General features: G+C 64.5%; 1 protein-coding gene across 11 annotated transcripts in view; it reads left to right on the top strand.

Moving 5' to 3' along the window:
* Positions 1 to 19,608, top strand: part of GSE1 (Gse1 coiled-coil protein) — a 412,948-nt gene that overhangs the window by 370,504 nt on the left and 22,836 nt on the right. For 7 of the 11 annotated variants that reach the window (XM_045818789.1, XM_045818790.1, XM_045818788.1 and 4 more), the window contains 2 exons: positions 5,166 to 5,384; positions 16,570 to 16,769. In XM_045818789.1, coding sequence (XP_045674745.1) covers positions 5,166 to 5,384; positions 16,570 to 16,769 — 419 coding nt within the window. Of the gene's footprint in view, positions 1 to 5,165; positions 5,385 to 14,283; positions 14,419 to 16,569; positions 16,770 to 19,608 lie in introns of those variants that run through there. The other 4 variants (XM_045818791.1, XM_045818797.1, XM_045818798.1 and 1 more) reach the window with 2 other exon arrangements.

Below are 19,608 nucleotides of genomic sequence, written 5' to 3'. Positions count from 1 at the left end.
CCCCCCCCTTTTGAAAACCTGGTTCATTGGCAAAATGCTAGGACACAGGTTTAAAAGGAGATTTGCTCCTCCTGCTGCCACCTGAAAACACCCACCACTGGCCTTAAGGGGGGGATGACATTTTGGGGTCTGGCCTGGGATTTGCCCTGTGGCCACCACCTGCCTATCGAGCACCTCTGTGCCATCCTACCCAGCGCTGGCAGCTGGCAGTCACAGCATGTACACCCGAGTCGCCAGCTGGCCAGCCTGCCACACGGCCACTGGGCAGTGACCTCACATCTGCTCCTGAGCCTGCGGGCCCGGTCCTTGGGAGGTGTGACAGTCACACTGCCCACCCGCACTTCCCCGTGCCTCCCCCCTGTGGGCCACGGCAGGGGTGCGGCTCGGGCTGCGGGGCGGGGCCAGGGGGCAAGGCGGCCCGTCTCCCAGCCCCAGGACGGCCCCCGGGCTGGGCCCTGAGCGGCTTCTTGTAGCCAGGGTGTGGGTTCTGTGTTTGGTGAACCTGACCCTGCTGCTGGCCATCTGTTCGCCCTTGGGTCCAGCCTGCCCTCCCTGTCTGGAGTGGGCGCAGAGACCCCTCTCTGAGCTCCACCTCTCTAAGGAGCGGGGAAAGGGAGGGGCGGTGTTGGCATCAGCGCGGCCCGTTTGGGGCTCTGGGCAAAGGCATGGAGTGCTTCTTTGTGGGTGGTCCAACTTCTTTCTCTTACGGTCGTTACTCGGTGTTTGCACCTGTTGCAGGTACACGGCACAGTGGTTGGACAGTCAGGTGGTTGAACTTCTTGGGCTCCGAGAAGGCAGGGAGGTGTGGAGAGACGGCGAGGGTGGGGCTTGCTCAGTCAGGCATGCGTCACGTTCACTGCTTGGGCTCTCTGATGCTGCGTGCGCTGCAGACGGTCCCAAAACTGACAACCATCCGGGGGCTCGGGAGCAGCCTGGCGGGGGGGCTCGGGCTCCGAGCCTCCGAGGAGGCTGTTGCGGGGCCGGGGCCGGGGGCGGGGGCGGGGCCGGGGCCGGGGCGGGGCCGGGGCCGGGGCCTTCTGTCGCAGCCAGGCCCTGCCCGGGGCTGGAGGGCAGCCACTGAGGTGGCCCCTCACATGGTTGTGGACTGGAGGGCCGCGTTCCCCGGAACACAGGCATCCTCCTGGCGTGGCCGCTGACCGGCCTCCACTCAAGGGGTCTCCGAGGAGGCTGCCGAGGTGCCTTGGATGACTTCGCCTCCGAGGTCACACACGTTTCGCCGTATTCTTTTCCTTAGCACTCAGGCCCACCCTCGGGGGAAGAGTTAGTCTCCACCTCAAACATGGATGAGTGACAGAGAGGGGGGCCATTCTAAACCACTGTGCAGCTGCAGCCCCTTGCCCACAGGCCACACGCGCGGCCCCGCCCCCCAGTGATGCCCGAGGCCACAGATAGCACAGAACACCGCACGTACTGTTCCTGTCCGCACACGCGCCCCGGCTCCTGTGTGGTGCAGTGCGCTGCTGGCATCACGACCCCTGCGCTTGGGGGCCGTCGGTGAGTGGAATACGGGTGGCTGACCACAGGCACTGACGCGCCGTGAGCGCTGACCCGAGAGCCTGGCGTGGAGGTGCTGCCCGCAGGGACTCCGCACTGCAGGACATGCCGGGTGCAGGCAGGGCTTTCATCCTGGGCGGGAGCTGTGGGAGAGGTCGTCACGCTTCTCAGAACGTCACACGATTCAGAACTGCAGACCCATTTATTTCTGGACCTTCCATGTAATGTTTTCAGGCCATGGTTGGCTGTGGGTGACCGGCACCTCGGAAGCCCGCTGCGTGTGGGGGGCCTGCTGCAGTCGGGTCTGTGTTGTTAGCTCTGCGTGCTGTTCACCTCCGCGGGCGGGCTCCACGGCTGGGCCTCGGGCCGGGCGGGCTGTGTGGTGAGGGGTGAGGGATGCTGTGCCTGGGCCCGGGAAAGGGGGTTTGGGCCCTAGATGTGCTGCCTCACTGTGTGCCTGTGGCTCTGAGCCCCTAACCAGTGCAGACACGGTGGAAGACAGCTCTTGGCTTCAGTTTTCCTGTGCAGGCTTCTGAGGGTTGCCTGAGGCCAGGAGGAGGGGGCCCAGCTGCATGGTGGCTGCTGCAGCCTCTCCTCCAGGTTTTTCTGGAGAGGTGACCCTAGGATCGGTGTGACCTCTGAGGACTGCTGAGGTGGCCCCTGGGTGAGGGACCCCTGGGGCCCCTCCAAGCACACCTCCTCTGCCACGTCGCCCCTTGTAGTGATGCCTTCCTCCGAGCACCTGGTCAGGTGCTCACGCATGCCCTGCCTGGGGCTCAGCAGGGGCGGGCCTCCATCTCACGCCACTTAGTATCTCTAGACAACCCCCCAGTCCACCCACTGAGTGGGCGCCGAGCAGGACCCTGAGGACCGGTGGACTGCCCACATCTGCTCTTGTGGGAGGGGCACATCCTCGGTGTCCCCTGTGGGCCATAGGACGAGTGCTTCTATCTTGGGGTGTCCTGTGTGCCAGCCCACGCCAGCTGCCACTGCTGCCCCCTCAGGGACGTGGGACTGGCCTTCTGCCCGAGGTGTACGTGCCAAGCTGAGCCTGGCTGTCCCCAGGCCTGGGGGGAAGGCCGCAGCGGGGGGAGGGCTCTTGGGCAGGGAGCTGGGGTGCCCACCCCAAGCGGTGCATCGCCTGCTGACGCCACCTCCCTCAAAGCCTCAGAGCAGGAGACATGAATCAGCAGCTTCTGCCCTGACCTGCTGAGCCTGACCCGTGTGGCCTCAGCCAGCCCCTCAGCCTTGCAGACCCAGGACGGCAGTTTCACCCCCGTTGGCTGGTGGACAGTTTAGTAACTCGTGGTCTCTGGTGTGTGCCTGCCCTGCTCTGAAGCCCCACACATAAAAGGTAGCTCCTTGAACCCTGTTCGGATTGACCTCGGTGAGGTAGACGTCCCCCCATCTCCGTTTTACAGTCCCGGAGACTGCAGCCCGGAGAGGGGGAAGGACTTGCCCAAGTCACACGGCCGGAGGCTGCAGAGCCAGATAAAGCCCCAGGTGCCTGGCAGCTGAGTCAGTGCTGAGCTCTCACCTCCAGGCCCCTGCTTTCTGCTCCCTCCCGGCCTTGGTGCACCTCCCATCCTGTCTGTGCTCGCTGTCCTTGGGCAGGGGAGGGATGCGGGGGGCGGCACTGAAGGCAGCCTGGGGCCAAGCTTCCGGAGCCCGTTGTCCCTGGTGCTCAACAGTCCCTGAGTGGCTGGCTGGGTGCCGGCCTGGCTGAGAAAGGACTCTTGTCAGAAACCTGTGCTTTCTGGCAGTCTGGCTGCTGGGGGACCCCAGGGGTCAACCTGGGGTCAGCCTGGGCCACTCAGTGGGGCTGCCGCTGCAGGCGCTGCTGTCCACGTGACCTGCCGGCAGCTGGGAGGCCAGCCTGCTGGCTGTGGGCGCGGGGGCTCTTGTGGGGGTCCTTTGTTTCCGAGGTACAAGCCCTCACCCGAAAGAATGGCGTTCCCTCGAGATCGCGCCTGCCTCAATGTTGTCTTTTATGCATCAGCGCGCCCCCCCCACCCGCCTGTGCCCCCAAGATTCCTGTTCCTGCTCAGCAGGAGACTGATGGCCTAGCTCTGTCTCTGTGGGGCTGGGGCCTAGGACATGTGGGGCAGGGGGGCAGGTGGCTTCTCATGTCTGGTTCTGGGGGCAGCGGACGGCAGGTCTCGGGGGCCTGCCCTGTTGGGGTCCCCTGTGCTCACACGGCCATGCGGGGACGGGTGTGGACTTGGTTCAGTGTACGGCAGCAGTGAGGCGGGCCGTGGGGCAGGGGGGTGAGGTCACAGCCGGGGGCGGGCCTCGCTCCCAAGTTCCCGTCCTGTTGTGTCCTCCGACGTTCTGTGATGGTGCGGCTCCCACCCCCATGATTCCAGGGACCCCTCCCCAGATGCCGCCACCGCGTTCCCAGGTCTCCATCTGTGGGTTTGGAAGGTAATTTGCTCCTAACCCTAACCTGTCCCCCTGGTCAGCCTCGAGGCTGTCGGCCTGACTTACTCCCCTGGGACGCAGCTCAGCGAGGGAGTGGGTCGCGCCTGGGCAGGCGGCCCCGGGAGGGCAGGCGGCGTTCATGGGAAACTTATTTACGGCCCTCTCTCTGTCTCTGCCTCTGCCCAGCCGGAGCTGGACCTTTATCGATCTGGCCTGCAGGGCAGCGGGGGGGTTTAGCCTCCTCCCTGACACTTGAATGGGGCTGGAAAGGCTGGGGGCTCTTAGGTGGCCAAGTCCTCCTGCAGGGAGTCTGATGTCACCCTGCTGGATGACAGCTGCTTGGCCAGCGTGGCCTGACCCTAGCCCCAGTGGGGAGGACATTTCCCCATGGAGGGCGGTTAGATTTACAGTTCTGAACTTTCTGCCTCTCCAGGCAGGGCCTGTGCCTGGTGCAAGAACCACAGTGGGGTCTGGCTGCTGTGTCCTGCCCCCTGCTTCTCCCTCGGCTGCTGATGTGGCCCCATCCTCCGCAGGTTGTTGTCTGAGGCCCCTTCTCAGCTGGAGACCATCGGGGTTCCTGGGTGGCTTTGGGACTCAGGAGGACGTGGTGGCGACAGGCAGGGTCTGCAGGCCAGCCTGCTTAGTAGGTCAGATGCCGGGTCCACACAGTCGGCGCCTCCGTTTCCATTTCTCCAAGTGGGGACAGTACTGTGCCTGCCTCACTGGTGCTGTGCCGCCAGAGGCCTGGCGGAACCCTCCTCATCGTGCAGGGCTGGCCTGCGTGTGTTCATTGTGGTTGTTAGTTGGGCCCTTTTCCTTTCTGCAGGCATTCTTCTCTGTGTTGTCAGAGGGCTGGCCCCGCCCCTTGCCTCAGTCTCCCTCCCTGAGACCCAGCAAGGGGCGATTCCTGGTACTGTTGGGTTCTCTGGGGCTGAGCCCTCAGGCTTCTGGAATCACTGGGCTCCTGGGCATACCGTGCTCTTTAATTATGGATCCAGGAGGATGAGGGTGTGCCTGGACCCTCAGGGGCTCTGGCTGGACTCCGGGTTCGAGACCCACTCTCTCTGCAGCGCTGGCTCTGTCTGCTTCACCTGCCTGTTCTCTGGGGCCACGTGGCCTCCTGCTCCCTGCATGCCACCTGCTGGCCAGACCCCTGAGCCCCCGGACCCCGCTCTGGTGCTGGCCTCCTGCTCTCTGGGTGACCTCTGGTTCTTCTCTTCCTGTTTCAGGCATGAGCCATGAGCCCAAGTCCCCTTCACTAGGAATGCTTTCCACCGCGACCAGGACCACCGCCACCGTCAACCCCCTCACCCCCTCACCGCTCAATGGCGCCCTGGTGCCCAGTGGCAGCCCCGCCACCAGCAGTGCACTGTCGGCCCAGGCCGCGCCGTCCTCCAGCTTTGCCGCTGCACTGCGCAAGCTCGCCAAACAGGCGGAGGAGCCCAGAGGTAAGAGGCGCCCACCAGGCCACAGCCGAGGGAGGGAGAGGAGCCCCCCGCCTTCCCACCAGACAGACCTCTCGAGTCCTAGGAGGACAGTGGGCGGCCCAGGAGGCAGCTGGTCCCCCACGAGCGGAGCCAGGGCTCCAGTCTACTCTTGGTTTCCTTGTGCCGGTTCTGTCTGATGGGGACAGTACCGTGAGGTCTAGGCCCTCCAGACCCCGCCCAGCCCCCCAAGCCTACCCAGCCACGGGCACCTCTGCTTGGCTTCTGCTTTCGCTCTGTCCCCCTCTGTCCTTCCTTGGCTGCAGAAGCCACCTTGGGGGCATCGGCAGCCGGGATGTGCGCCCGGCGGCCCAGGCTGAGGCAGGTGGACGTGCTGGGCCACCAGAGCCCTGAGGGGCTGCAGGGGGAGTGCCGTGCCCTGACCTTTCCCCCTGGAGCCCCTGGGCTGCTCCTGGGGAGCTCATGCCCCAGGTCACCTGTTCCCAGAGAGCCCAGTGGCTCTAGGCTCTGGCACCCCTTTCAGACGTGCCAACGAACAGTCTCTGGAAACTTGAGTGACCCTGGAGCAGGAGTGTCTGGGGCAGCTGAGCCCACCAGGTTCTAACTCCCTGAGGCAGGAATTGGCTTGGTGGCGTGGGCAGAAGTTGGTGTCCTCCAGAGGTTCAGAGCCCTGGCTCCTGGTGTCTCGGCAGTGGCCTACTGTGTGTCATGCTGCAAATGCCGGTCCTCTTTGAGCTTCAGTCTTCTCATTCGTACCGTGAGGCGCTCTGTGCCCCTGCCTGCAGGCCCTGCCCGGGCTGACTGTCCAGCTGCCTGTGTGAGTGCTGGTCAGGGGCCGCTGGTTCGGTGGGGGGTGGGGCCGTTCTCAGCCCAGCTGCCAGGAGACCCAGGCCCGTGTGGAGTCTGGCTGGCGCGGGGCTCTTCGGTGCCCTCTGGACTTGCTGCCAGGAGGCGGGGGTGGGGGTGGGGTGGGGCAGCACCTGAGGCAGAGAAAGTGGGCACAGTGGGTGCCGCTGCCTGTCATCCACCTCGCCCCAAAGGTCCGAGGCTCAGCATCGGGGTTCCTGGGCCCTTGGGGGCGCCCCGAAAACACGTGTGCGGGGAAAGGAGCTGTGTCGGGTTTTACGGGATCTGCAGTGGGACGGACATTTGCCCTGACTGGAGTGTACTGGAGGCCTTCTGACTCAATCTCGCCCCTCCCCAGGCCCTTTCTGCTGCCTGGTGTTGGACGGGGGAGGAAGCGTGAGGGGAGTGAGCTTAGAGTTGATGAGCGGGGTGGCACTGGCCCGGGAGGGAGGGAGGGAGGGCTGCTGGGGCCTGTTTTCACGTCCACCCGCCGTGGGCTCTTCTGTCCTCACGGGCAGTATGGCTGCCAGCAGACCTTCCGCGTCCCTGTGCGCACACCCCTCCTCACCCTCCACGCCTGCCTGGGGACACCATGGCCACGTCTGAGCCACAGGCTGCAGGAGCCCCGCCAGAGCCGAGAGGCCCAGCTGCCTGGGGCCACGTGCACCTCACAGCTGGAGCGCAGATGCGCAGAGCAGGCCCCCGAGCCCCAGACCACGGAGCCCAGACGGGCTGCAGCGCGTCCCGGGAGCAGCGCCCCCTGGGAACCTGAGGTGCAGTCGAGGCTTGGGGGGTCTCAGACCTCAGAGCTAGCAGAAGCCTCTTGGGGGGATTTGCCCAGCAGCTCCCTGCTTGGGCTGTCTTCTCTAAGAGTGTTCCAGAAGGCAAAGGAACAGGACTGGCGTGGCTTTCAAAGCTGCATCTGTCGGCCCGTGGGAGGGTGCTGGTTCCGCCTGGGCTGAGTCGCCCTGAGTGTCAGGGCTTCATCAAGCAGCTGCAGCCACTCCCGGCCCCTGGGCTCCAGTCCTGGAGCGACACCCGCATCTGCAGAGGGTACGGCAGTGAAGGGCCGTGTCCCTCCTTGCCGAGGCAGGCGGTGGAGAGGCCTGCAGACGTGGGCCCACGTGCGGGCTGCGGGCGCAGAGCAGGCGCTGCCTCGACGGCCCTTTGTCTCCTCCCCAGGGCCACAGGCTGGCCCAGCGTCGGGGTGGGGTGAGGGGCCAGCGGCAGCCAGTGGGCAGGGGGCTGCTAGGCCTCCCTGGCTGGGAACAGAGTGTACTGCTGGCCCGGGCGCTTCGTGCGACACCCTGGGAAGTTGTCGGGGGAGCGGGGAGAGGGCTGAGCCACTCTGGTCTGAGCTCTTACCGTGTCGCAGCATGGTGTCTGCCAGTGGCCTCCAGAGGTTATCCGCCGCCTCCTGCCGAGAAAGCCGAGGTCAGGGGACTGAGTGTTAGTGGACCGTGGACTCAGCAGTATTTGGACTCTGGGAGGCCCTGCTTCTCAGGTTCTGCTGTGGCAGCCACAAGCGAAGTGTGAGTTTGAAGCCGTCGCTGTGAGCTCCGTTTGTGATTCTCCAGCAGGTCAGCCCCAGTTGGGCCTTGGTCTAAGGAAATGAGACGCAGAGTGCCCTCTGGGTCACACCCTGTGCCTGGTCCCTGTGTTTCCCGCTGGATCACCCTAGCTCTGACCTTGGTGTCTCCATCTGCAGAACTGGCTGACAGCCCAAGTTGGCCCATTGTACAGCTGGAGAAACTGAGGCTCAGAGAGCTCAGATTATGAACTAAGGTCACACAGCTGGTGAGGATGTACCCCGTGCCCCTTGCTCTGCTGCTTAGGGCTCTCCAGGTGGCCTTGGAGGGCGGGAGGGAGGGAGGACCACAGCCTGAGTGGTGACTGCCGTGGGGGCGGGCCCCTGTTGCCCCCGGCGCCCGCTGCGGAGGTTCCGGGCCCACTCAGTGGTCTCTGCCTTGCTGGAGGGTGTAGGGGAGATGCTCGTGTGAGCCTCTGGAAGCCTGGGGCAGTTAATTTTTTAGATCACATGCCATAAAATTCACCCTTTTGAGGAGGAGAATTCAGTGTGGGGTTTTTTTTTTTTTTTTTCATGCATTCAGAGTTGCGCAATCATCACCACTAATTCCAGAACGTTTTCGTCATCCCGAAAAGAAGAAACCAGGATCCACGAGCCATCGTTTCCCACCCCATGTCCCAGCCCTGGCCCCCCACTCGCGTGCTGTGCTGGAGGGTTTCCCTCTGTGGAGCCGCGCAGCATCTGTGGCTGCCTTCCCGTGCTCAGCCTGGCGTGGCCGGGCCCCTCTGGGGCGCAGCGCAGCAACTCGGGGCTCCATTCTTGCCGGGGCCTCGACAGCCATGTGGCCAGACGGCGCCGGACCCCCACTCCCAGGCCTCGGGGGGTGCCCGCCCCAGGGGCACTCCCCTCCCCAGTCATGGCAGTGACCGTTCAGTGAGCACATGCTGTGTGTGTCCCCCCCTCCCCTGCCAGTTCTCAGCGTGGCCCTGGCCTCTGTTCTCTGCTCATTTTGCTGGTGGACAACCCTGAGCACCAGGCCCCATGTCATAAGCCCTGGAGGGGAAGGTTGGCAGCTCCCGGGACACTGTAGCCTGCGGTTCCCCCACCAGGGCCAGGCCTCCTCTCTCAGAAGGGCCCCCCTCCCCCACCAACGACAGGGTGAAAGGCCTGAGGTGGCCCAGTTCCAGCTCCCAGCAGCCCCCTCCTCATGGGCAGAGCTACCGCCTGGAGCCAGCGCAGCTTCCAGACCTGCCCGGGGAGGCGCTGGGAGAGGGAGGCTGCAGGCCCCTCGCCCTTCTGCCCCTTCTTCTGCCCCTTTTGCCCCTTCACCCCGCCCCCACAGACCCCTGGGAGAGCTGTGCCGACTGAGGCTTCGTCAGCCACTGGCTGCCGGAGTGAGCGCCTGTCCTTGCCTAGGGTGCCTTCGGGTCACCGTGGACCCTCTCCACTGCACCCCTGCACCCCTCCCCCCCTCCCCTGCTGTGGGAGTGGCGTCTTATTTTGAGCCAGGAACACTGAGCCTTCCCTCTGCTTCCCCAGCTAATTCTCTCCTCACGTCGTGTCCTGAGGGTGCCGTTTAGAAATCCAGTTCGGAGGCAGTAACTGCTGGGCCCCACGTCTCTCTGCCCTGGAGAGAGGCTGTGGAGGGAGGTGTCAGCCCTCGGTGGGGATTTCTCCTTCCCGAGGCTCCGAAGTGCACATTCCTTCCACTGCTGCGAAACCGGCCTGCTCAGTCCCCTGTGGCCAGTGCGGGCTGGTGTGCAGCCCCTGGAGGCTGGTTGCCCCTGGGGGAGGTGACCCTCCACCCACCTAGGAAAGGCTAATGAGTTGAGCGTTAGGGGTCCTGGTTCACGTCCTGGCTGTGACCCTGGCCACGCCTTCCCTCTCTGAGCTTCTGTCTCCCATCAGGGTGGGGGTAGCACCTGGGCCTGGTAGATTTGGCTGCTTGCAGGAGAACACGCTAGCTCCAGGCGTCGCAGCTGTGTGCCCTGACCGAGGGCCACCGAGGCCGTCACGTCCCCTCTGCCCTGACCACCGCCACCCCTCCCCCACCCACCACAAACACCACTACCATCTGCTCTGCCCCGCTGCCTCCCATCCCAAGCAGCCCAGCCAGGGGCTTGAGGGCCCTCACAGGGGCGGGGGCGGCCTGGGAACGCGAGTGCATCCTGAGTGGGGCGCTCCAGGACACTGCAGCTGCGCGCCGGGCCTCGGGGTGGCCGAACTGGAGCAGGGCCGTCTGGGCTGCAGGACGGCTGCCCATGCCGACCGTGGGGGACACGTCCAGGCCCAGGGTGGCCTCTCTCTGTCACCAGGTCCCTGTGTTTACTCCTTGGAAGAAAGGGAGTGACCAGGCCCACACCACACAGTGTCTTCGGCCACACGTCTGGGTCTGACCTCAGTGCACCTAGGGGACCCTCTGTGAGTGACAGGCCAGGGGGCTCCATCTTGAACCGAGGTGTCACATGAGCTGCACTCCTGGCATCTGTCACCAGCTGGTGGATCCAGTCCCTCATTATCCCGGTCACCAAAATGGTGTCCCCCTGAGCTACGCCACCTTTCCTCTGCCTTGGAAGCTGCTGGGCCAGCTCCAGCCCTGGCCTGGCCTTCCCTCCCCACCGGTCCCGCCACCAGCACCTCTTCTGGACAGACACCCCCCCACCCCCCGCAACTAGGGAATGAATCTCAGCTGAGGAGTCCCAAGACCTGCTGTCACGGGTCTTGACCCCTCTGAGCCTCCCAGTCCCCTCCAGGCCTGGCAGGGCACACCGGGTATCCCCAGGTCACCCCGTGGGCTCGCAGGTGCCGGCTGAGTGGCTGAGCAGAGGTGTGAGACGGCCTTGTTCATGCTCACACCGGCCTGGCCCTGCTGGGGTCTGACAGCCGCTCGCCTCGCCCTGGGAGCCTCCTTAGCCTGACCCTGCCCATCTGCCCCCTACAGAGGGCAGGTCTGGTAGCCCGTGTCCCCGCCGTCCCTGAGCGTGACAGGGCAGGGGCTGCTGCCAGGCGGCAGCTCTCACAAGCTGTGTGGCAATCTGCTCGCCTCCGCATCACAGCAGGCGCCTCCCGTGGGGCCGCAGTGGCCGTCTGCTGGGGGCGGGGCTGCAGAGCTGAGAGCCTGCCGTGTCCTCGCTGCCGGGGAGGGGGACGGGGGACATGCTCGGGACGCCCAGGGCCCTGCCCCCCCCCCCCGCCCCACTGCCGGGGGCACATCGGACCCATCCTAACTCTGATCTGCTCCCATCCCTGCATGCGCCACCTGCCTCTTCCAGAGGCCGACGGTCACACCACGTGTTTCCTCTACCCGTGGGAGGGCCAGGGGCTGGGCTGTGCAGGCCGGGTCGGCCTCCTCGGGCAGCTGTGGACGAGGTTGGGGGAGCAAGGGTGGGCTCTGAAGCCTTGTCGGCCCATTCAAAGCCCATGTGCAGTCCTCCCAGCAGAGGGTGCTGGGCACATGACAGTGCCCTCCTGAGCCCTGTGGGACGGCTGAGCGGCCTCGCCAAGCTGGCATCTGTGCAGAGCCCAGGACCATTTTTATCGCCTGTGGAACAACCAAGCTCCCTGGTTTTATTTGGATCTGACACAAGGCGGATGACAAGGGTGGCGGTGGTGGCAGCTGGACTTGAATTTCTAGCCCTCGTTCAGGTCCAGAGCCCTGAACGCCGGGTCCCTAGCCAGCTTCCTTCCCCAGCGTCTGTTGGCTGCCTGCCTCGTCTTGTCACTGGCTTTGCAGGCGGGTCTGGTTACCGAGGCCCCATCTCTGAGTCCTAGGGAGGCTGGGGAGCGTTCCTCCCGCTGTTTCAGTTTGGAGGTGTGACCCTGCCTACCAGTGTACCCCCCACGAAACATCCTGGGCGAGGGCGGGACTCTCCTGTCCTGCTGCCGCCTGAAATCTGCCTCCGTCAAAGACAGCGACAAAGCACACGGAGGGAGGAGAGAGGCCGCCTGGCGCTCTCACCGTGTGTGTGCGTGTGTGGTGTGTGTCAGCCGTGCGGCTGGCGGGCTTGGCGAGGCGGCGTCTCCTTGTGGGTGTCTGCAGCCCCGTCTGTCTCTGTGCAGGTGTGAGCTACCCCGGGGGTGCCCTTCGAGCCTCTCCCTTCTCTTCCGTCCGCCGGGCTGGGATTCCGAAGGGAGACAGGCACATGTGCCTGGGAGCTGAGCCCTGGGCAGGACGGAGGGAAGGTGGGTTGGGTGGAGTGGAAGTGACCAGAGCGGTGGGCTGCCAGACGGTACCCGGCCCTGGCTATTCAGAGCGTGAGGCCTCCCCTGTCCTCTTCCTCGCCCCCACCTCCCCCGCAGTGCGCCCCTTTTGGATGCTTGTGCACCCCAGCACAGCGGCACTGCCCCTCAGTCAGGAGTCTGCTGCCCTTCTCCATCTTCATCGACTAGTCATCCGTCCCTGGAAATGCACTTGGTAATGAAGACCTGCTTCCCGCCTTTGCTGGGTTGGGTTTGGTGGCAGTCACAGGACAGTAAGTCAGGCCAGGAGCATGCTGGTGGCCATGGAGTGGGGCGGGGACTCTGTCCCTGACCTCCACCCCGTGGAGAAGCTCCCGCTGGCTGGCTGGCAGGAGGGAGAGGCCCTGAAGTCTTCCAGCAGGTTCTTCCTGGACTTTAGCCGGACCCGGGGCGGCTGTGCTTGTGCCCCGTGCCCGGCTGTCCCCGCTGGGCCAGGCCTGCCGTGAGTCCAGAGGGTCTCCCAGCCCATTTGCTCCACCGTGTGCCTTTGAGGGGACCTCCGTCTCCCTGCCCCATGGGCTTCCGTTCCCACCAGGCACACACAGGTTGGGTTTTTATTTCAGGGTCCACTGGTCCCGTTCCCTTGGGGACCTTTCAGGGAGAGGAGGCAGGACCAAAACTGGGGCAATCACACTGGGAACCTTCCTGTGGGTGCCACAGCTGCCCCAGGCCTCGTGTGCAAAGGGGTGGGACCCAGCGGCCAGGCCCTGTTCTGCATCCAGATGGTGTGCGTCTGCCAGGTCCGGGTTCCTGAGCCCTGCTTGGAAATGGGGGTGGCAGAGGAGCAGCCTGGAGAGATGCAGGGCTTGCAGGAGGCTGTGTCGCAGGAGGCTGTGTCTCCCACCGGGACCGCTGTGCACACCAGGCCTAGGGTTCACTCAGACACCAGCCAGAGTCCTGGTGTCCCCAGGGCCGTGACAGCCTGACAGAATTCTCACTGTGTAAGGTTGGCCCAGACACCAGTTCAGGATGGCCTGGGGCCCAACCATGGCCGAAGAAGGGAGCACGGGGTGGGGGCCGGCAAGCGGAGCAGAGGGTCCTCCTGCTCACTGCCTGGCGCCAGTCTCAGGCTGCCACCCGCACCGGGGCAGAGCTCCGCCGGAGCTGCCTCCTGCCGGCGCCGAACAGAGCTATGTGGTGCTGCCCTGCCAGCCCCACGCGGCTCTCGAGATGATGGCCTGAGCGAGGGTCTCTTTTCAGAGCAGTGCTTCAGATGGTCACACGTTCTGCCTCTGTCACCCCTCTGAGCCAAGCGGCCCCGCTCAGCTCGGGGTCAGGCCCTGCGCACTCCGCAGCGTCCGTCCCGGGCGAGGGGGGCGCGGGGGTCCAGTCGTGACCCGGCCCTCTCTGTTCCGGGCGTGCGGCTGGTGCTCAGTCTTCGTTGACAGGGCTGGTTAAGTGCACGGACCCGAGCTGCTGGGGCTGCTGCAGGATTGTAGTTTCTGTTTTCAGGCCTCACGTCCCCTCCCCCACGCCAGCTTTGGGGTCTCAGCTGTTAATTACGTGTGCCCAGGTGGCCGCGGGCGCTAATCCCCGAGGTCAGACAACAGAGGTGACACTGAGCACTCTGCCTCCTGTCATCTCCAGCTCGCATGCCTCCAGTTAATGACAGTGAGCGCGGCCCGGCCGGCGCCGCAGCCACAGCCGCCACCTCCGAACAAGGGTCGCTAATTGGCGGGTGCGTGGTCAGGGATCGATGGGGCCCTCTGGCTGGCTGGCTGGCGGCCTGGCTCCGCAGGATTAGGCGTTAATTGTGGATGGCCTCCCAGGTGGTCCCCCCCTCCCCCCGAGCTCCCTCATTCTTAGAAAGGAGGCTGACGCAGAGACTAGAGAAGGGGGGAGGGGAGTGGGGCTGTCAGGTGCTCCTGTCCCCGAGGCCCGGAAGCTGGTGCAGGATGGGGCCGAAGGTGTCTACTCTCATCTTCCCCGAGTCCTGGAGGACCAGAGCCCACCTGGCCTTTGACCCCAGCCTGGCCCCCGGCAGCTGCAGCCTCTGCCTTGAAGAATAGGGACCCTGGGTATCTGTGCTTTAGTTCTTTACTTTTTTGGCTCCAGACCGTGAATATCCACCCTCCCTCCACTCACAGGCAGTTTAGACAGGGCCATGCAGCGTGCAACCTGGGCACACAGTAGGTCCTTCAGGCAGCCAAGCAATCGAGGCTGAGTGACGTGAGCTTTATGAGCGGTGGCCGCATCACCACCACTCACAGCAGCCGCGAGGTGACACACCCAACCGCCCGTCAGTGACGATGGACAAGCAGGGTGGTCCTTTCTACAGTGGAGTGTCACTCAGCCGTGCGAGAAATGCAGTCTGATGTGTGCCACCACGTGCACGCACCATAAACACATCACGCTGAGCGAAAGCAGCCAGCCACGAAAGGCTGCGCACCGTGTGGTTCCACTGACACGGAGTGCCCGGAATAGGTAAATCCGTGGAGACAGAAAGCAGACTGCTGATCGCCAGGGGCTGGGGGTGCTAGTGGGTGTGGGGCTTCTTTCTGGGGCGTAGAGCACGTCTTGAACTGACCGGTGGCGGTTGTGGGTGTGAACGTACTGAACTCTGCTGAGTCTCGGACGATGGGCGCGGTCTGTGGTGTGAGCACCGTGTCTCAGTAAAGACACCACAAACCAGAGAGAGATCGGCAACGATTTCACAGCAATTCCTTTTTGAAAGAGAAAGATCCCTGCCGTTTTTTTTTCCCCCAAATATTTAAAATGGGCTTTTTATCAGAATCTAAGTTCCTCCAGAAGAGTGCACGGACCATAAGCACCCAGTGGGATGGGTTTACAGAGTGAACCCCCAGATCCGGAAGCAGAGCAAGGGCCCCCCCGCCGCCCCACGGGTGCCCCCAGCAGGCACAACTGTCTGGATTCTGCCTCCGAGCCTGCATTTTCGGCTTTCTCCACTCGGGGGTGGTGTGGCTCTCCACACGCCTGAGGCTCTGCTGCCTCTCGCCCCGCCTCGTGCCATCCTGAGACCACGCAGGCTCTGTCCTTCTAGCTGCCGGTGCGCCTCGAGGTAGTTTCAGGTCCGTGGCTACTGGGGCCCTGGACGGTGACTTCGGTGGACACCAGCCGTGTTGCGCTGGGTACAGACCCAGGAGCAGGGCGCCAGGCCGGGCCCTGGGCAGATGGCAGAGCTGCACAGACCTGGGGGGATTGGCGCCTGGGTGCTCCAGCTCCCCATCAGGGTTTCCCTCTGTCAGCTTGTCGGAGTGCACGGCAGCTCACCACGCACGCCCCTGGCGCTGCTGGGTCAGCACCAGCCAGCACCGCTCCCTCCGTGGTTCTGCAGCTGACTTCCTGGTGGGCCTCACTGACGTGGGCGGCCTGTCTGTTCTGGAACCTTGGAGGCACCCCCCCCCCCCCGCTGCCCCGGGAAGGCAGGCCACTCACGTCGTCCTCTGTGGGCTGTCCTCCAGGGTGATGGCGCCTGACCTGGAGACTGGGATCTGGACCCCAGTGCTTGGTTCCAGGGGTTTGCCCGATCAACTGAGGGGTCACAAAATTCTAGGGCGGTTGGCTCATCCATTTGGAAAACCAGGACAGCTCCCTTCTCCCTATGCGATTCCTCACTGCCCACCTGGCTGGGCACTGGGCACTGACAGGTGGGAGCTGGGGGTGAGGGGGCCCAGCCTCGTTCTTGGCGTGGCTGAGCAGAAGGTGCCGCTGCCCAGCTCTTGGGGCCCAGCCTGCGGGTCGGGAGGGGGCGGGTCTGGCCGGACTGGGTGTGTCCCCGCGGGGCTGCCCCTGCACGCACCACCGGGAGAGCCACGGGGAAGAGGCCAGCCGGGAGCACCTTGCTCAGGGCAGAGCTCTGCCCCTCTCAGGGCGGTGGGGTGGGGGGCTCCACATTAGGTCACTCTGCCTCCTGCTCGTGCCGCCAAGGTCGTCTTGGAGCCCCCGTGAGGCCAAGGTTTTATTCAGCCATATGACAGTGGCCACTTGGTGGAGACACGTGTCCCCGGGACAGACATAAGTTCTGAGCAAAATTTGGGGAGGGTGCCTGGAAACCAATGGAGTCCTCCTTCCAGAAAGGGAGGCTGTTGGTGCCTGCTCCCCCACCTGCCAGGGTTGAGGGGCCCTCACTGCGGCTCCACCGGACATGGGGTGCCTGTCCTCCCAGAGGGGTCGGCGGTTGCCTGTTGAGTCAGGAGTGAGACAGGGCGTCTCCTGGTCCCTACTTGGGACTGTCAGCAGCAGCCACCAAGGCTGGCACCCCAAGTCTGGATGAGAAGCGTTCACGTGCCAGCTCTGACCACCCCTCCCGCCCCGCTCCAGCCAGCAGAGCACGCAGCCACCCAGGCTCGGGGTCCCCCTGTGGCTGTGGGGTTGGGTGGCCTGGACGCACAAGGCCGGCGGTGGGCAAGGACGTGCCCTCGCCTGCCTGGTGCCTGGCACTGGTGGACTCTGCTGTGCTGTGATGCAGCCCGAGGGCTGCCTGCCTGGCCCTGGTGCTGCTCGCAGCTCTCAGGCGAGGTCTGGGTCTGCATCTGCCTGCGAGGGGCCACGAGCTGGGGTCGGGCGCGGAGCTGTCTGAGTCCGCGGCTGAGGCTCTGTGTCCTTCTCTTGCAGGGTCTTCACTGAGCAGCGAGTCATCCCCCGTGTCCTCTCCAGCCACCAACCACAGCTCCCCCGCCAGCACACCTAAGCGCGTGCCCATGGGCCCCATCATTGTCCCCCCGGGGGGCCACAGTGTCCCCAGCACGCCCCCCGTGGTGACCATCGCCCCTACCAAGACTGTCAATGGCGTCTGGAGGAGCGAGAGCCGGCAGGTGAGTGCCCGGGGTGCTTGGTGGAGCTGGATGCGGCCACAGGTCACAGGTGCGGGCAGGGTGGCCTTCTGTAGGGGGGAGGACTGGATTTGGGCTTCAAATTCCTCACGCCCAGACTTGTGCTCTCCTGAGCCTTTGTCTTCTCTGCAAAGTGAGGGGACAGCAGCACCTACTGGGAGGTCCGTGCAAAGTAAGCGCCTCCGTGGGCCTGGCGAGCACCGCAGGCCGCGCTCGCCCCGCACAGCTCCTCGTGGCTCTGGAGGCCGGCGGTCTGAGGTCCGGGTGCCAGCGGGCCGGTTCCCCCCAGGCCCCTCTCCAAGGCCCGCAGACGGCCATCTCCTCCCTGTGCCCTCACGTGGCCTCCCCTCTGCGCCTGTGTCCCCGCCGCCGCTGATACGGACACCGGTCACAGTGGGTCAGGGCCCACCCCCGCGGCTGCACTAGGCACCTCTGTAAAGGCCCTGTCTCCAAACAAAGTCACGGTCTGAGGTCCTGGGGGCTGGGGCTTGAATGTGAATCGGGGGGACATACTAACATGGCTCAGCCCAGAACCCCACGGAAAGGGCTCCAAGTGGTATTTGCACGTCACAAGCACTTAATATAAATAGTGGCTGCTGTTATTGCCTGTTGCTCAGACGAGGAATTGAAAGAAGCAAAAGCCAGCCCCCTTTTTCATGTGCCACGTTTCTATGCTTCTGTCCTGTTGACACCTGCTGAGGGGGCCCTTCCTAATACGTGGGGGGCCCTGTGTGTGGCCGCCGCCAGTGTCCTGCCTGTGCAGAAGGAGTGGGGAGCCCTGGGAGCCGCCCTCCGTGCCGGCCCAGGGCTCCCCCCCACACCTGGTACTCCCAGCCCAGAGGACCCCTCCTAATTAAGACACTGTCGCTGTTCTTCTCTCTCGGATTTTTCTGCCAAGTTCCCTGAGGGATAGCACCACTTGGAAATACTAATTAAACCACAAGGAAAGCGGGGGCGGGGAGAGCCCCCACCTCGCCCCGTCTCAGCTCTGCCCTGCTGGGGTGGGGGCTGGCATCAGCTTGACCACTCAGGGTCTGTCTGGGTTCTGCCCTTGGTGGCGTCCATCAGGCAGGTTCTGACCTAGGGTGACGGTCCCCAGTGCACCTTGGATCCTGATGGGGATCCCTGGAAGTAGCTGTGGTGGCCTGGTTGTGGCCCTGACTTGACCCCTACATTGGAGGTGACAAGCCCTCCTAGATTGTCACTTAGCCCAGCTCCCCCTTGTGCTTTCCCAGAAGCTGCTGCCTGGGCACCATCTGCTCTGCCCAGGGTACGGTTGGGAGATGGGAGGGGCAGGACAGGGCCCAGCAGGCGGACTCCGGCCAGAGGGGTTTGGAGCAGCTGGAGCTGCCCCTAGTCCTGGTTTGAGGGAGGACAAGGGTCCGTTCCCCGAGTCTCCTGACTCCAGAGGGGACCGTTGCCCCTCATTGTCAGCCACCTGGCAGTCGGCCTTGACCTCCGGGCCCAGCCACCTGGCTCAAACAGCTGCGCCTCCTTGGCTCTCCCCTGACTCACTCGGTCCCAGCGGTTTCTGAGTCCTGCTATGCCCCCGGCTGGTGGTGGCTGCCTCAGTCCAAAACATCCTCTCTGCTCCCACCCAGTAGGGGCTGCTGCTTCCCTACCCTCCAGGACCCAGGATGCCTTATAAGCAGGCCTCCTCCCTCAGAAACACTGACTAACCCCTATTCACCCCGAGAGAGGGCCGGGCCACAGATCTGCTCCAGCCATTGGCGGTGGATGAATACTGATGCCACCATGGGGGGCGGGAGGAGGGGAGCGGGATTAGCGGTTGATGTATGGCTCATCAGCTCAGCACAAAGGCTCAGTGGAGAATTTAATCCTCCTGGGGAGGGGAGCTCAGGGAGAGGCGTGAGGGCAGCAGAGGGGAGTCACTTCCTGAAGTGCTAGCCCAGGAATTGGGGGCGGGGGGGCCTTTAGGGCCCCTTCTCCGGGGTCACCAAGATTTCCCAGGTAGTCGCAGCTTGGAAAGGACAGATGAAATGAAAAATAGTCTATTTTAAAGCTAACAGGGCATGTCCTGTCTGTCTGACTGGAAACCTCTCTAATCACCAGAGAATGAAGGATTTTCCTCCCTCCCCGTCTCCCCCTCGTTCGTCTTCCTTTCATCGCCGCAGCTGCGCCCGCAGCCGTGCAGCCGCGGTGCGGGAATAAAAGGCTGCCTGCAGATGCTCCTCGGTTGCGCGCCTGGCTGCTGGGGACAGCCGTGGGGGCCCCGCTGGCGCTCTTGGGCTGCCTTGGGGTGGCTGGCCGCACCTCCGGGGCCTGCAGGGTTGGGGTCTGCTGCCTGGGCCCCTCCCACCCTGGGCAGCCCGAGTGCGCCCTCCAAGCTGGGCTGACCTCATTCCCAGGTGCCTGTCACAAGCTTAGCGGGGCGCCAGCCAGACAAAGGCACGTGGGTCTGGCCCACTGAACCCCCTGCCTGCCGCCTCCCCCTCCACCTCCAGCCTCTCCTACTCCTTGCTTGTCTCAGCCAGGCTGGGACAAGGTGCCATCTGGCCCAGTTGCCCTTTAGCAGGGTTTTGTCCCCCCGAGGAGAGAAGGGGGCTCTACTTCACGGTGGCCCCAGTGAGGGGTGGGCCCCTGGAGCTGGTTGGTGTCGGCCGGGTACCTCCTGGAGACAGATGTTGGCTCGCACTTGGGCTGGCCGGCTCGTGCCCTGCAAGGTGAGGGTGTGCAGGAGAACCTGCGAGCCCCCCGCACCTGGAGGCAGCCCCTCAGCCGGCGGTGTAGGGGGTGGGAGCACGGCACGGGGACGACTCCAGGCCCCCTGCTGCACTGCTGTATGTGAACCCCCTCCCCC

Source organism: Phyllostomus hastatus, unplaced genomic scaffold (genome assembly GCF_019186645.2).
Source record: "Phyllostomus hastatus isolate PE091 unplaced genomic scaffold, TTU_PhHast_1.1 phas_scaffold_345, whole genome shotgun sequence".
NCBI lineage: Eukaryota > Metazoa > Chordata > Mammalia > Chiroptera > Phyllostomidae > Phyllostomus > Phyllostomus hastatus.
This window is presented reverse-complemented; position numbering and strand designations above follow the sequence as displayed.